Genomic DNA, 14,488 nt, shown 5'->3' with positions numbered 1-14,488 from the left:
CATAGATAACCTTGCACCTGCAGACCAAGGTGTTACCTTTGCTGATCTTTTGGTTTCTCGAACAGGGAAGACTAAATTCTTGCAATTGTATCCGTAATACATTTGAGACTTAATGAGGCAAGCAGTGTAATTCAGGCCGAAAATAGTCTTGGGGGTCAGAAATACCTGCTTCATAATGTAGAATTGAGCTCCTTGGTTTCCAAACTTCTCTGTGGATTCACCACCCTGTTATTATAATGTGCAGAAAGGAAACTGCTTTAAATGAGCTGGTTCCAAGTAAAGATCATTTGTATTCTATTTTTTCTTTCTTTCTTTCATTTTTCTTTTTATGGCCACACCCACGGCATATAGAGGTTCCCAGGCTAGGGGTGAAATTGGAGCTGCAGCCACCAGCCTACGCTACAGCCACAGCAACGCCAGATCCAAACTGCATCTGTGACCTACACCACAGTTCACCGCAATACTGGATCCTTAACCTGCTGAGCAAGGCCAGGGATCGAACCTGCATCCTCATAGATACTAGTCAGATTCTTTTCTGTTGAGCCACAACAGGAACTCCGATCACCTGTATTCCAAAAGGGTGTCTAGGAGTTCCCGTCACAGCCCAGCGGTAAGGAACCCAGCTAGTATCCATGAGGACGCACATTTGATCCCTGGCCTTGCTCAGTGAGTTAAGGACCCAGCATTGCCGTGGCTGTGGCATAGGCCAGCAGCTGCAGCTCTGACTTGACCCTTAGCCTGGTAACCTCCATATGCCGCAGGTGCGGCCCTAAAAAGACTAAATACATAAATGGGTGTCCAACTGTGTTCTGTGAAAGCAAGCTCCAGTCTTTGGAAGAAAGAATTCTTCTCAAAACTGTAGCTTGTGTCATTATGTGTCACTTCTTACAGTAAAAAAAGCTGAATTTGTCTTAGGACATCTGCTGCTGCTGCTCACTAAACTTTCTCCAATATGGTTTTATGTGACATTGTGAATCTATACTTACTAATAATAGGGGAGGTGGACTAATTATATTTATAGTTCTCCACTGTTCTTCCTACCCTTTTAAAGAGAGTTTACCAGAGAAATGGACTTCTAAGTTTCTGACAATGATGTACTGCCTCATACAGCAAAGCAAGATCCAACTGGTCAGTTGTCAGGAATTTTGTAGTCCAGTTAATGTCAGCCATTCTTAAAACGTAATGATGTAAACTTATAATTAAACTATATTAAAAACAAAGGTTAAAAAATGCTCAAAACTCATGACATCGTAATTACTTTCCCATATTTCACCATTATATGTGCTATTGAGGTTTTTTAGTTTATTACATGTCTGGTGGAGATACTAGGTAATTGTACACATCTCTGCCCAACTGCACATCTGGTAACATTACACTGGTAGCTTGAAATTAGCCCTAGCAGGATTATTTATACCATGGAAATTGGCAAATGCTACAGATTTAGGGATTTGAATTATGGTTTTTTGAACTCTGTAGTGTTCTTCTGTGCCTCTAATGGCTTTTGCATTACTTTAACTTTGCATTGTAATCATTTGGCCACTTGTCTTATACACTTCTCTAAAATATAATCTCCTTCAACCCAGAGTACTTTTAAAAATAATTTCTTTGAAGCATAGTTGATTTACAATATTGTCTTAATTTCAGCTTTGCAGCAAAGTGACATATATGTCTGTATTATTTTCATGTTCTTTTTCATTATGGTCCATCACAAGATATTGATTACAGGTCTCTGCGCTTTATAGTAGGACCTTGTTTTTTACCTATATATGTATTAGTTTGCATCTGCTAATCCAAAACTCGCAATTCTTCCCTCTACCACAGGGGTCCTTTCCCCACCAGCACTCCACAGTTCCTGGCACGTAATAGTCTCTGCTAGTCTGCTCAGGCTGTCATGACAGAATATCACAGACTGGCTGGCTGAAACAACAGTAATTTATTTCTTCACAGTTTTGGAGGCTGGAGGCCCAAGATCAAGGTGCTGGCAGGGTTGGTTTGTGATGAGCCCTCTCTTGGCTTTCGTCAGACACCTTCTAGCTGTGTCTTCATATGGCTCTTTCTCTGATGGGCACTCCTAGTGTCTCTTCCTCTTCTTAGGAGGATATCAGTCCTTTTTGATTATAGCCCCAATCATTTAACCTTAATTACCTCCTGAAAGTCTCTCTCTCCAAATACAATCACGTGGAGGGGGGTAGCCCTTCAACGTGGGAATGGGAAGAGGGAGGTGCAAGTCAGTCCACAACATAGACGATTATGATTTATGGATTAGATTGCTTCAAAACTAAGAATTATACATCCTTCACCATGTAGCTGTCTTTGTGCTAGTTATATTATAGACACACCTCAGAAATTTGCAGGTTCAGTTCCAGACCACCATCGTAAAGTGAATATCACAATAAAGTCACAAATTTCTGGGTTTCCCAATGCATGAAAAAGTTATATTTACAGGGAGTGCCCTCTGTGGCTCAGCGAGTTAATGACCCTACATTGTCTCTGGGGGGATGTGGGTTTGATCCCTGGCCTCAATCAGTGGGTTAAGGATCCAGAGTTGCTGCAAGCTGTGGCATAGGTCACAGATGCAGCTCAGATCCAGTGTTACTGCCATAGCTGTGGTGTAGGACTCAGCTGCAATGCCAATTCAACCCCTACCCCAGAAACTTCCATATGCTGCAGGTATGGCCATAAAAAAAAAAAAAGTTATATTTACACTATACTGTAGTCTAAAGTGTGCAACAGTATTATGTCTAAAAAATGTACATACCAAAAAAACACTTTATTGCTTAAAAATGTTAACCATAATCTGAGCTTCCATCAAGCCGTAATCTTTTTGCTGGTGGAGGATCTTGCCTTGTTATTGATAGCCACTGGCTGAATGGTGGTTGTTGCTGAAGTTGGGGTGGCTATGGCAATGTCTTAAAATAAGACAATGAAGTTTCCTACATGGATTGACTCTTCCTTTTATGAATGATTTCTCTGTATCATGCAATGCTGTTTGATAGCCCTTTGCCCACAGTAGAACTTCTTTCCAAATTGGAGTCAGTCTTCCCAAATCCTGCCAATGCTTCATCAACTAAGTATTACTGTTCTAAATCTTTTGTTGTCATTTCAATAATCTTCACAGCATCTTCACCAGAAGTAGATTGTATCCCAAGAAACCACTTTCTTTGCTCATCTATAAGAAGCAATTGTTCATCTGTTAAAAGTGTTATCATGAGATTGCAGCAATTCAGTCACATCTTCAGGCCTCACTTTTTTAAATGAAATTTTTATCAATTTCAATCTACTTCCTAATTGAAAGCCCATAGTCAGAGGCTATATATCTTTGAAATAAATATTCTTTTTTAAAATTAATTTTGTTGAAATACAGTTGACTTATGTTGTATTACTGTCAGGTGTACAGCAAAGTGAATCAGTCCACACATGATAAATATATCCATTCTTTTTTCCCCACATAGGTTATTATAAGCTTTTGAGTAGATTTTTCTGTGCTGTACAGTAGCTTCTTGTTAATTCTGTTTTATACAGAAGTATGTATATGTTATCCCAATCCTCCCAATTCTTCCATTTTCCCCAACAGTTTCACCTAAAGTAACTATAAGATTGTTTTTGAAATCTGTGAGTTTTTTTTGTTTTTTAAATAAGTTCTTTTTTATCTATTTTCATTACATTCCACCTATAAGTGATATTTCTGGATTACTTCACTCAATATGATAATCTCTAGGTCCATGCATGTTGCTGCAAATGGCATTACTTCATTCTTCTTTATGGCTGGGTAGTATTCCATATACATATATATAGATATGACTAGATATATATATAACACATATTCTTTATTCTTCTATCGATAGAATTTAGGTTGTTTCCATGTCTTGGCTATTGTAAATAGTTCTAAAATGAACCTTGAGTTGCATGTATCTTTTTGAATTATGATTTTTGTCCAGATAAACCCAGGAGTGGGATTGCTAGATCATATGCTAATTCTGTGCTTAGTTTTCTGAGAGACCTCCATATTGTCCTTCACAGTGGTTGCACCAGCTTACATTCCTACCAACAGTGTAGGAGGGTTCCCTTTTCTCCTAGTCCTCTCCAGCATTTATTGTAAGGCTCCACCTCTAATTGTTGCAGGGTTGCCACAAACCTTTAATTTTTTTTTTTAAAGGTAGCATCTGCCAAGCACAGTAAAGCAAATCTCACTAAAACTAGGTATGACTGAATATCATTTGCGCCTCATAGCAATATTTCAGAGTAAATATTATTGTTCCCATTTTATAGATAGAGATATTGACTCTATAAGAGATAAAGCAATTTTCCCAACTGTGTCCAGATGGTAAGTGTTCAATCCATTATTCAGACCCAAACAGTGTGACTCCAGAGTCGAGACACATAGCCCCTCTAGGAAACTGCAATCCTGCTTTTTCATACATGTGTATGTGTGTACTTTGTCTAAAGGCAGTACTGAAACTGTTATCCACAAGAATAAGCAACTGTTGAGGAGTTTTTAGTAAGGCACATATGCAAATGTATATGCCTATATACATCCTGCAGTGTTTTGGTAAAATTGGGGTGGGGGAGTCTTGATGTCATTGCAGCTTAAAGGGAAAGTATTTAACCTCCGAGTTCTATTTCTGAGACCTCTTCTTTAAGAGAGGATGAAATAAATAACTATCAGATAATGCTCCAAACTAAATGGAAAATGTTTTATAACTAGGCATTGAAGTTTAATGTTATAATTTTTTTAATTTAACTTAAAAAATGGGAAAGAGAGCATGTGAGAGCAAACAGGCATAGCAGCAGAATAGCTCACATGGTTTTGAATCAGAGCACCTGCTTAGGTTGAAATGTGATGATTTTCTTCCATTTGTTTAAATAGAGTTGACTCACCTTGAAAGAAACTCTCTGGCTTCAAATAAAAAGGGATTTTCTTTAGTCCCTTTCTCCTTTTTAATTTTTTATTTTTAGTGATGTGTACTTAATTTACGAAGTTGTGTTAGTTTCAGGTGTATAGCAAAGTGGTTCAAATATATATATATACATATATATATATATATATGTATATATATATATACATGCATTCCTTTTCAGATTCTTTTTTCTCATATAGGTTATTGCAGAATATTGAGTAGAGTTCCCTGTGCTGTACAGGAGGTCCTTGTTGATTCTCTTTACATATAGTAGTATGTATATGTTAATCCCAAACTCTTGATTTATCCCTCTAATCACCCACTTTTCCCCATCGGTAACCATAAGTTTGTTTTCAAAGTCTATGAGTCTGTTTCTCTTTAGTAAATAAGTTCATTTTTTTTAGATTCCACATGTAAGTGATAACATATGTTTGTCCTTCTCTGTCTGACTTCACTCAGTATGATAATCTCAAGGTGCATTCATGTCCTTTCCTCTTAAAGAAACAGCACCCTGACAGTTATTTTATTTAGCCTCCTTTAGTGTCCTCACCATCCACCCCACCTTGCTTTGGTGGAAAAGCAAGTTTTTTGACGGTGTAGAAGGGAAACTGTGAGCTTTACTTTGGTTCCTCCTAAAACCTGACCTGTGGGTTCTGTTGCTGCATGTCCCAGTCCTCATCCATTGATAAACCAGAAAGGTGGGGAGGTGAGATCCGAGCACAGCAGGTATTCATTCAGCAAACATTTGTTGAGCGCTTACTATGTGCGACATCTGGGAATAAGCGGTGAACAAAGTCCCTGACATTCACATTCTAGAGGGAAGGCAGAGACAGTGAACAAGTAAAAGATGCATCAGCAACTGGTAAATTCTTTGGAGAAAAGCAGGTTAAAAGTTTATCACTTTTGGTACTAATGGCATTTGACCTAGGTTATTCTTTGCTGTGGAAACCACCCTATGCATTGCAGGAGATTGCGCAGCATCTCTGGCCTTGACCCACTCTATGTACATGCAAATGTACACACACACAGACACACACACACTGGTTGTGACAACCAAAAATGTCTCCACATGTCAGATATGAGGGCAATCTGTCTGTAATATCTGTCACCCCAGTGATCATCAGGGTTGATTTTGCTGATCTGGCTGCCTAGGCAGGTGTCCCCGTCCCCTTCTTCCCTCACCACTCCATGTGCATCCCTCCTGAAGCTGCATGCCTGGTCATGAGGATGAGCATCCCCAATAAAGGAAGACCATTCTTCCGTCAAAGGTAGATGAGTAGCTGTGCTCCCCTGCTGGAACCTCCAAACAATCTCTCCCACATGTTTCCACATGTTGCCAAGCATCCCTTACAGGTCACCATTAGCCCAGGTTGAGAAGCACCGGTCAAAAGAGCAAGAAGTGGGGGTATTGGTTTATTGGGATCAAAGAAGACCTCTCTGATAAGGAGACTTTTGAGCAAGGACTGGAAGAAATGAGAATAGCATCATGTAAATATCTGGGGGAAGAATCTTCCTAGCAAAGAGAATGGCTGGTGCAAAGGCCCTGAGGTGAGAGGGATAGCACGGAGGCCCTTGTGAGCAGGACTGAACAGGAAGGATATGTAAGTGGTGTGGTCAGCCAGGTATTAAGGAGACAAGATCATGATCCTGAAGTAAGGACTTTGGCTTTAAATCTGAGGGAGATGGGAAGTCCTGCAGTTTTTCAAAGGAGCAGTGATGAGACTTGTTTTATCTTCAAATAGGATTGTTTTTGCTGAATCAACTGCGGGGGCACAAAGGTGAAAACCAGGGTCCAGGGCAGCCATGGCAATAATTCCAGGCAGTGCTTAGTCAATGCTGGACTGGTTATGAAGGGATCAGGGAAAGTGACTGGATTATGGGTCTGTTTTGAACCTAAATATGACACGATTTGTGGTTGAATCGGACATCAGTAAAAGCAAAAAAATAAGGGGGGGTAGTCTTTGAAATATTCTTTCTTGAAAATACCCTAAATGAGCTTTTATTCTTGATTTTTGATCCTACTCCTATGGGAGTTTATGTGTGATGTAGACATTGTTTAGGCATTAGGTTTTAGACTGTTTTTCCGTAAATTACTTCTTCAGTAAACCAATTAAAATTATAATATTCGTCTCCAGGAGAAAAGGGAAGGAGCCAAACTTGGTACAGTTTTACCTCTTAGATGCCACTTAACAACACTTCTCTCCTATTGCTTGGGTGATGAAATTCTGGCAAGTAGGGGCCAAATGAACAAACGGGCCCTCCGAAGCAGCCCATCACCCTTGTGCTCAATAGCTGTAATACCACCTAATTATTCTCCAGGTCCCCATTTGGGAACTAGTGTGCACTTTTCATAAAAACCATCATGTGCTGCCAGTTCAGGCAGCATCTTTCCCTTCTCTGTAGCACCTGCCTTCTGAGACTTTAGGCATGTGCTATATTGCCTCCCTGGATGGAGGTATTATCTGAGGTTCCAAGCTTCTCAAACTGCGGGAGAGGGAGAATGTGACATAAAGGCCCAGTCTTGCAGTTCGTCTCTGGGTTAGGAGGGGCTTTTATAAAACCTTCCAAATGCGTCAGCCCACATTGATGATTGCATGCGAATTTTTACCTTTACCTTGTAAAGTCATGTTTGCTGTCCCCGTAAAGCAGTGATTCTCCTGGTTGGGAATGGGATTTTTAAGAATGCAGAATTCTGGGCTCTTTTTCAGATCCACAGGGGTTGAAAAATGGGAATCGTGTTCAAGATGGGTCTCATATGATTCCCTGGTATTCTAACACTTGAGAACTGTTGCTTTATCGTTTGAGAATTACATTCACTTCCTAGTAAATGAGATGCAAATAAAGAACCACTTTAAGAGTTCCTGCTGTGGCATAGTTGGTTAAGAATCCAACTGCAGTGGCTCAGGTTGCTGCAGAGGTGCAGGTTTGATCCCCAGCCTAGCGCAGTGGATTAAAGGATCTAGCATTGCCATAGCTGCAGCGTGGGTCACTGACATGGCTCAGATTCAGTCTCTAGCCCAGGAACTTCTATATGCTGTGATGTGGTGGAAAAGGGAGGGAGGGAGGAAGGAAGGAAGGAAGAAAGGAAGGGAGGGAGGATGGGAAAGGAGATGAGGAAAGAAAAGAACCAGTTTATTTTTCTCATTGGTTATAGCGGTTCATTAATAGGCAACCCAGGGCTATATGATAGCTCCATGGTAACATCAAAAACTCTCATTGTTAAGATTATTTCATGGTATAAAATGGCCACTAGCCCTCCAGCCATTGTATTTACATTCCAGCCAGGAAGCAGGAAGAAGGAGAAATGGGCAAAAAAAAGAGCCTTTGTCAACTACTTGACCTCCTTTAAAAAAGCTCTCCCACAAGTCACACCTTTATATGTTACTGGCCAGAATTTATTTACATGGCCACATGTGGCTAATAGGGAGGTACAGAAATATTGTTCTTAGCCAGGCATACTGATACTCCAGGGGAAATGATGATATTCTAATTAAGGAAGAAAAGACAGTGAATATGGATAGGCAGCCGTCTTGGCCATACCTCCCTTATACCATCATACCATGGTGTTGTGGAAAGACTGTTTAATTTGGAGTACATCATTTTACTTAATCGTCAGTTCATTTTGAACCATGTAAAGAACACCAAAGGAAAACATGTTTACCACTTTTTTGGTCATTCATACATGTTAGGAACCTATTGCATCCTTTTTTTTTTTTTTTTTCCTTCTTTCCCATTCATCTACTAGTCTTTTTTTTTTTTTCCCTTGATAAAGAAGCCCAATAATTCACACACACACACACACAAAAAAAATGGAGTTCCTGCTATAGTACAGTGGGTTAATGATCCAGCTTATCTCTGTGGTGTGGCTGGTTCATTCCTCAGCCTGGTGCAGTGGGTTAAAGGATTCAGCATTGCTGAATCACAGCTGTGTCTTGGATTTGATCCCTGGCCTGGGAACTTCATATGCAGTGGGTATGGCCAAAAAAGACAAAAAAAGGAATTCACAAATAAACAAGAGAGGGTGAGGAAGCCAGGTTCACAAGTGGCCCTACTGTGTTTTAGCCATGTGACGCTCAATCTGATGAGTATAATGTCCCCCCTGGAAGATGTGAGGAGGGTTCACAAGGTACTGTATATAAAAACACCAGCCGTCAGAGTTCCCGTCATGGTGCAGTGGTTAACGAATCAGATCAGGAACCATGAGGTTGCGGGTTCGATCCCAGCCCTTGCTCAGTGGGTTAAGGATCCGGCGTTGCCATGAGCTGTGGTGTAGGTTGCAGATGCCTCTCAGATCCCATGTTGCTATGGCTCTGGTGTAGGCCGGTGGCTACAGCTCCGATTAGACCCCTAGACTGGGAACCTCCACATGCCATGGGAGCGGCCCAAGAAATGGAAAAAAGACCAAAAAAAAACCACCAGTCATAAGAGCCACTAAATTAAAAAAACATGTTCCTCAGAATTCCCTGGTGGCCTTGTGGTTAAGGACTCGGTGTTGTTACTGCTTTGGCTCAGGTTCAATCCCTGGCATGCCATGGAGACAGCCGAAAAAAAAAAAAAAAAATGATCCTTGATCCCTTCCTTTGTTTGGATAGTGAAAGACAACTGGTTCTAAAATCAACTCAAAATTCTGCCTTCTTTGTTGGGTTCCCACTCTAAGAAAGTAAGGACACTTTTAATATGGAAGATGTCCCACCCCAAAATATCAATTCTTTACACCGAGGATTTCTCATTCTTGCCAGAGCTGATGAAATCCCCCTGCTTAAGCACATGTGTAGGTGTGAAAGGAGACACCTACAAAATTGAGTGAGACTGAACCAGTTCTTTTGCCTCCTCAGGGTCTCCTGGAATTCCTGGCAATCTCAGGGTTGGCTGTTGAGGGAAAACATAGGGGTGACTCTATAAGACCCAAAATGTGCTCCCTGAACCAACAGTGGGGGCATCACCTGAGAAGTAGTTAGAAACGCAGATGCTCACCAACCGACCCCCACCCCAGGGCCTACTGAATTAGAGATACGTATTTTAACAAGTCTCCCAGGTCGTTCTGGTGGAAGCCAAAACTTGAGAACCACCGCCATAAATAAAGCACTTGGCGAGGAGTCGTTGACTCTCTGGCTTCCATCTCTGATCGGGCAGAAATGCTGTCAAATGTGCAGTTCCTTCTAACAAACCCTGTCTTTCCAACTGGGCGAGGTCTTGCCTCCTAGCCTTTATTTGCACACTGACTCACGCTCTTACAATCCGTCTGACACAGGTTGAAGTTATTGCCAAACCTCACTGTTGGGAGTAACACCTTAAATAAAGGCCTTCAGCTATTTCGTTTTCCTAAGCCAGTTTATTGTGTTCAGAATGCTTTTGTTTGGGGGAAATGTACCTCGTATGGCTACACCCGGGGCAGAATCTCATGGCCTCCACCTGGGAATATGTAAATGGAGGGAAGCTCCTAGCACACTGCACAGACCTGCTGCTGGACAAACAGACTCGGTGTACACAGGGGAGAATATTAGGTTATTAACCTGCTGGTTAATAGCTTGGTAATGCTCATCATTGACAGAATTCCATTGATTTGATTAGTTACTTGTAAAAAATTAACCAGTGAAACATGTTTGTACTAAAATGAGCAATCTGCAGGATTTTCAGGGGTGGTGCCAAATTTAATTTTGGTCGTGTCAGAAAGGGTATTAAATATTTTCCCCTTACTATTGGTATGATTGGTTGTTTGTTTTGGGCTATACAGTAGTTTTATCATGAAAGATGCCAAAGCATTTCCACGCATGCTCCATTTCCGTGTTCAGCCTGAGACAGCCTGGGAACAAGAGCCATTTCTCCTTCCTTCCCATCTGTCTGCTAATCCCCTTTGCTCAATTAAGAGCTTGCAAAGTCCAGCTCCTAAACAGCAGGAGGAGATGCAGAAGCCAACTTGAAGAGGATCCTTTTTCCTCCTGGACTGTCACAGGCTTTAATTGGCATTGGAAGCAGTGAAGGGTAAACTCACTGTCCTTCCTCAGAGCAGGCCAGGTCACCCTCCATGTCTTAGAGGGGTGATTTGGTAGGTTGTTAATTAATATTAGTTGATTTGGTTTAATAATGGAGCATGTTCCTGGGTATGTCTTTAAGTTGTCCACCAAATTATTGACTGCCTTGTTAAGAAATTATTTTAGCACATTTTGCGCTCAAGGAGTTGTTGGAATGCTGGTAGAAAAGATGCATTTTCAATGGTAATAATCAGTAGGCTTAATTTCAATGGTGGTAATCAGTAGGCTTAAATTATAAAAAGGCAACACAAGATGTCCAGCTGTTCAGTCTTTAGGGTGGACCTCAGCATCCTAAGTTGTTTATTTACAACCAAAATATCTTTAGAGTTCTTCATCAGTGCTTGCACCTTAGCCCAGTCAGGTGTTGGGATTTTTTTTTTATCCTCTAGTCTTAAAAGGGCATGGAACTTATCCAATCCAATCTCCAGATGTGGCCCTTGCCCAAGATGAGGTAATCAGGGGTCTCCTGTAAGGAATTTGGAATTGAGCAAAGCTAGTCATCCTAGGATGGACTCTTGAACTGAGGGTGTGTCATCTCAAGTCCTGTGGGGACCACATCCCCAGAAAGTGAAGAAGAGAGCAAATCTAAAAGAACATGAAGGCTTAGAGAGATGGGAAATCGCTTACCAATCACCTTCCAGTGGCAGAGTCCATTTCCTCCTGAGGCCCTACCCTACTTATGCGTTCTTGAGAAAACACTACGTGTTTATGATAGTGTGCCTCCCCCTTTTTTTTTTCCTGAAACCAAACTAGCTTAAATTGCATTTGATTCCTTGCAACCTTCTTTTTTAGACCAAGATAGGTAGGAACTCCCCAGATGTGATCTCACTCTACAAGCCAAGAGCATTGCCCTACATCTTAAGATGGAAGAAAGGCCAGGAAAGCCTGGATTCTTTCATTTAGAATATGCCAGGCTGGATAATGTACTTAGTACCATGTAGGCATATTATGTTTGTTATGGAGGGCCAAATGCTTTGCCTGCATTCTCATTTAATTACCACGATCATATGATGAGGCTCCTGAGAAGCTTTGTTAACTTGCTCAAGAACACAAGATGGGAAAGGACAGAGCGGGGGGGGGGGGGGGGTGCGGGGGGGTGCCGGTTGTTCAGATCCTCCTCCAGCCTGGGTCAGCCTTGGGCTATATGAGAAACAGGTTGTTCAGCGTAAAAGTTCAGAAGATGACTGCTCTGGGCAGTCAAGAGAGGGGTGTGTGAGTGATGAGGGGTAATTGAGAGGAGAGTCAACAGAACTCATCTGAGACTCTTTATGATCAAGCATCCATAGTGATTCATTATTTTTAAAAATTTATTTTGGGGGCACAATTGATTTATAAGGTGTTAATTTCTGCTATACAGCAAAGTGATTCACTTATCCATATCTATCTATCTATGTATATATTCTTATTCTTTTCCATTATGCCTTATCACAGGATATTGACTACAGTTCCCTGTGTTACACAGTAGGGCCATGTTGTTTATCCATACAGTGAATCATTTTATATTAGCATTCGTCATGCATGTTCTGTAACTACAGTGGGAGTTAAGAGAATGACCAAGTGATATTGCCACAAAGCTGTTCTACAAGTCATTTTTTGACTTAGGAGGCAGAGCCCCTTCCCCAGGACACAAGGACCAGGACTGCTTCTTCTACCTAGTGTGACACATGGGCATGATTCCCCTGAGCACATAGTGGTGTGCCTGTGTCTGATGGGATTGTTGCCAGTTTCTAATCCCAGACTAACTCATGATCTGGGCTCATATTTCTTCTCGGCGAGAGTCCTGGTAATCTGTGGGCTGCCTTCAAAACCCGGAACCATCGCTTCCCATGCCAGGATGTGGCTCCCTGCCAGGTGCCTTTCAAGAGGAGTTTCAGGGCCCTGGGTTCTGAAAGCCAGCTAGTCTGTGACAGGAAGCCTGTTTATGTTTGCCTTTGGGATTTGATTAAGGCCTGATATGAACATGATGGTAAATGACTACCATCATTTGTTGGAAAAATCAGGATGGCTTTCACATTTTCTTACAGCCTTGTCATGGCAAAGCCTTTTCTCTCTCTTCTAACACTTACGATTTCGTTTCTGGAGATCAAAGTAGACAGAGCTTTCGCAACTCTTCACCCCAGCATTCCCCAAACATGTGTTCATATCTGAGGCTCCCTAAACTCAGGGGAATGTGACTGAGTTTGTGGAGTGTAGCGAATATGATGAACTTAGAGCTCCAAGTCTTCTGTCTTCTCTGTTTTGTCGAATGAATGCCTTGTTTCACAAGAGCCAGTCGTGATGCTAAGAGATAGTTGAAAAGTATTTTCCATGATGTCATCTGAGCTTGTGGGTTTTTTTTTTCCTTCTGCCGCTGGTATATAAAGCACTACCTTCTGTTTCGGCCAATATTTTTCTTTCCCTAGTTTTGCTTGCAGCTGGATGTTAGAATGTCTATTTTCTTCTTTCAGGCAAAATTAGATGTTTGGTGCTTTCCCAAGTTGCTGTTAGGGTTGAGTGAGCCTTAGAAACTGCAGGAATATGTCCTAACAGGATCATTCTAGAATGTCCCCCAAAACTCACATACTGACAATTTTTAATTACACATACTCTCTCCCAAATTTAGTGACTTTTTTCCTGGCAGATCAGAGCTGCTTCCTCTCCTTACAAAGAGCTCAAAACCTAGAGGGCTTTTAATGTAGGTGGAGGCTGAGGGACCTAGGAGTTCTCCGAGTGCCAAAGACTGGCTTTGTCTCCAGCACCGAGGCAGGTGCTGACACATCCCTTTGGCTAAGAAGGCAGCTTACATGCTGGAGACTCACAGAGAAAATGGTAAAGTCAGGTCTCAGGGGAGCCTGCCGAGAAAGCCCTACCCTCCGGGTTCACCAGCCAGTTTGCCGAAATCTCTTTTTCTAGGAAAGTTTGCTGGTTTCATTTTTCCCTTGTAGAGAGAGGGAATGCCCCAAGACATGAGTGATTGGTGGGACTCTTTCTTCAAGGATGATTTTCTCAGCTTGCAGTGAGAAACTCATGGGCTGTTGAGTTTCACGAAGGGTGGGGACAGCGGGAAGCAGATTGTGTCCTGTTGTAGGAATCATCTTCTCAGGATTGGGAATGGGCAGGTGGTTTGAGTAATGGGCGCATTACCTGTGTGCTTTCCATCCTTCAGGTTCACCAGTATTATAGCTGTCTCCCAGAGGAGAAAGTTCCCTATGTCAACAGTCCTGGAGAGAAACTTCGAATCAAACAGCTATTACACCAGCTGCCACCACATGACAATGAGGTAAGGGGCTAGAGGGGCTTTCTGAAGATGTTTTTTAGAATCTTCTGTGAATTGTTGCCTTCTTCATAGTCAGAATGCTGTAATCAATGAGATCCCCAATGAAAAACTGGCAATAGGTTTGAGTTTCCTTAATTAGAGCCAAAAGAAACTGTCAGACACTTTCTGGAGAATCTCCTTATGGACTGGATTCACCTTTATGCCTGGCATTACTAGCTATTTGGGGTAACCACAGACCCCTGAAATTTTAAAGCTCAAGTCCAGGTTTTCTTCACTGGCGAGTGTAGCATGTTGTTTGCCTG

The 14,488-nt window shown here is 41.7% G+C and overlaps 1 protein-coding gene across 5 annotated transcripts in view; it reads left to right on the top strand.

Moving 5' to 3' along the window:
- Positions 1 to 14,488, top strand: part of PRICKLE2 (prickle planar cell polarity protein 2) — a 347,924-nt gene that overhangs the window by 274,763 nt on the left and 58,673 nt on the right. For all 5 annotated transcript variants that reach the window (XM_021069189.1, XM_021069188.1, XM_021069190.1 and 2 more), the window contains one exon: positions 14,076 to 14,189. In XM_021069189.1, coding sequence (XP_020924848.1) covers positions 14,076 to 14,189 — 114 coding nt within the window. The remainder of the gene's footprint in view (positions 1 to 14,075; positions 14,190 to 14,488) is intronic.

The sequence above is a fragment of the Sus scrofa genome, chromosome 13 (assembly GCF_000003025.6).
Source record: "Sus scrofa isolate TJ Tabasco breed Duroc chromosome 13, Sscrofa11.1, whole genome shotgun sequence".
NCBI classification, from domain to species: domain Eukaryota; kingdom Metazoa; phylum Chordata; class Mammalia; order Artiodactyla; family Suidae; genus Sus; species Sus scrofa.
Note: the sequence above shows the minus strand (reverse complement) of the source record. Positions and strands in the feature narration are given on the sequence as shown.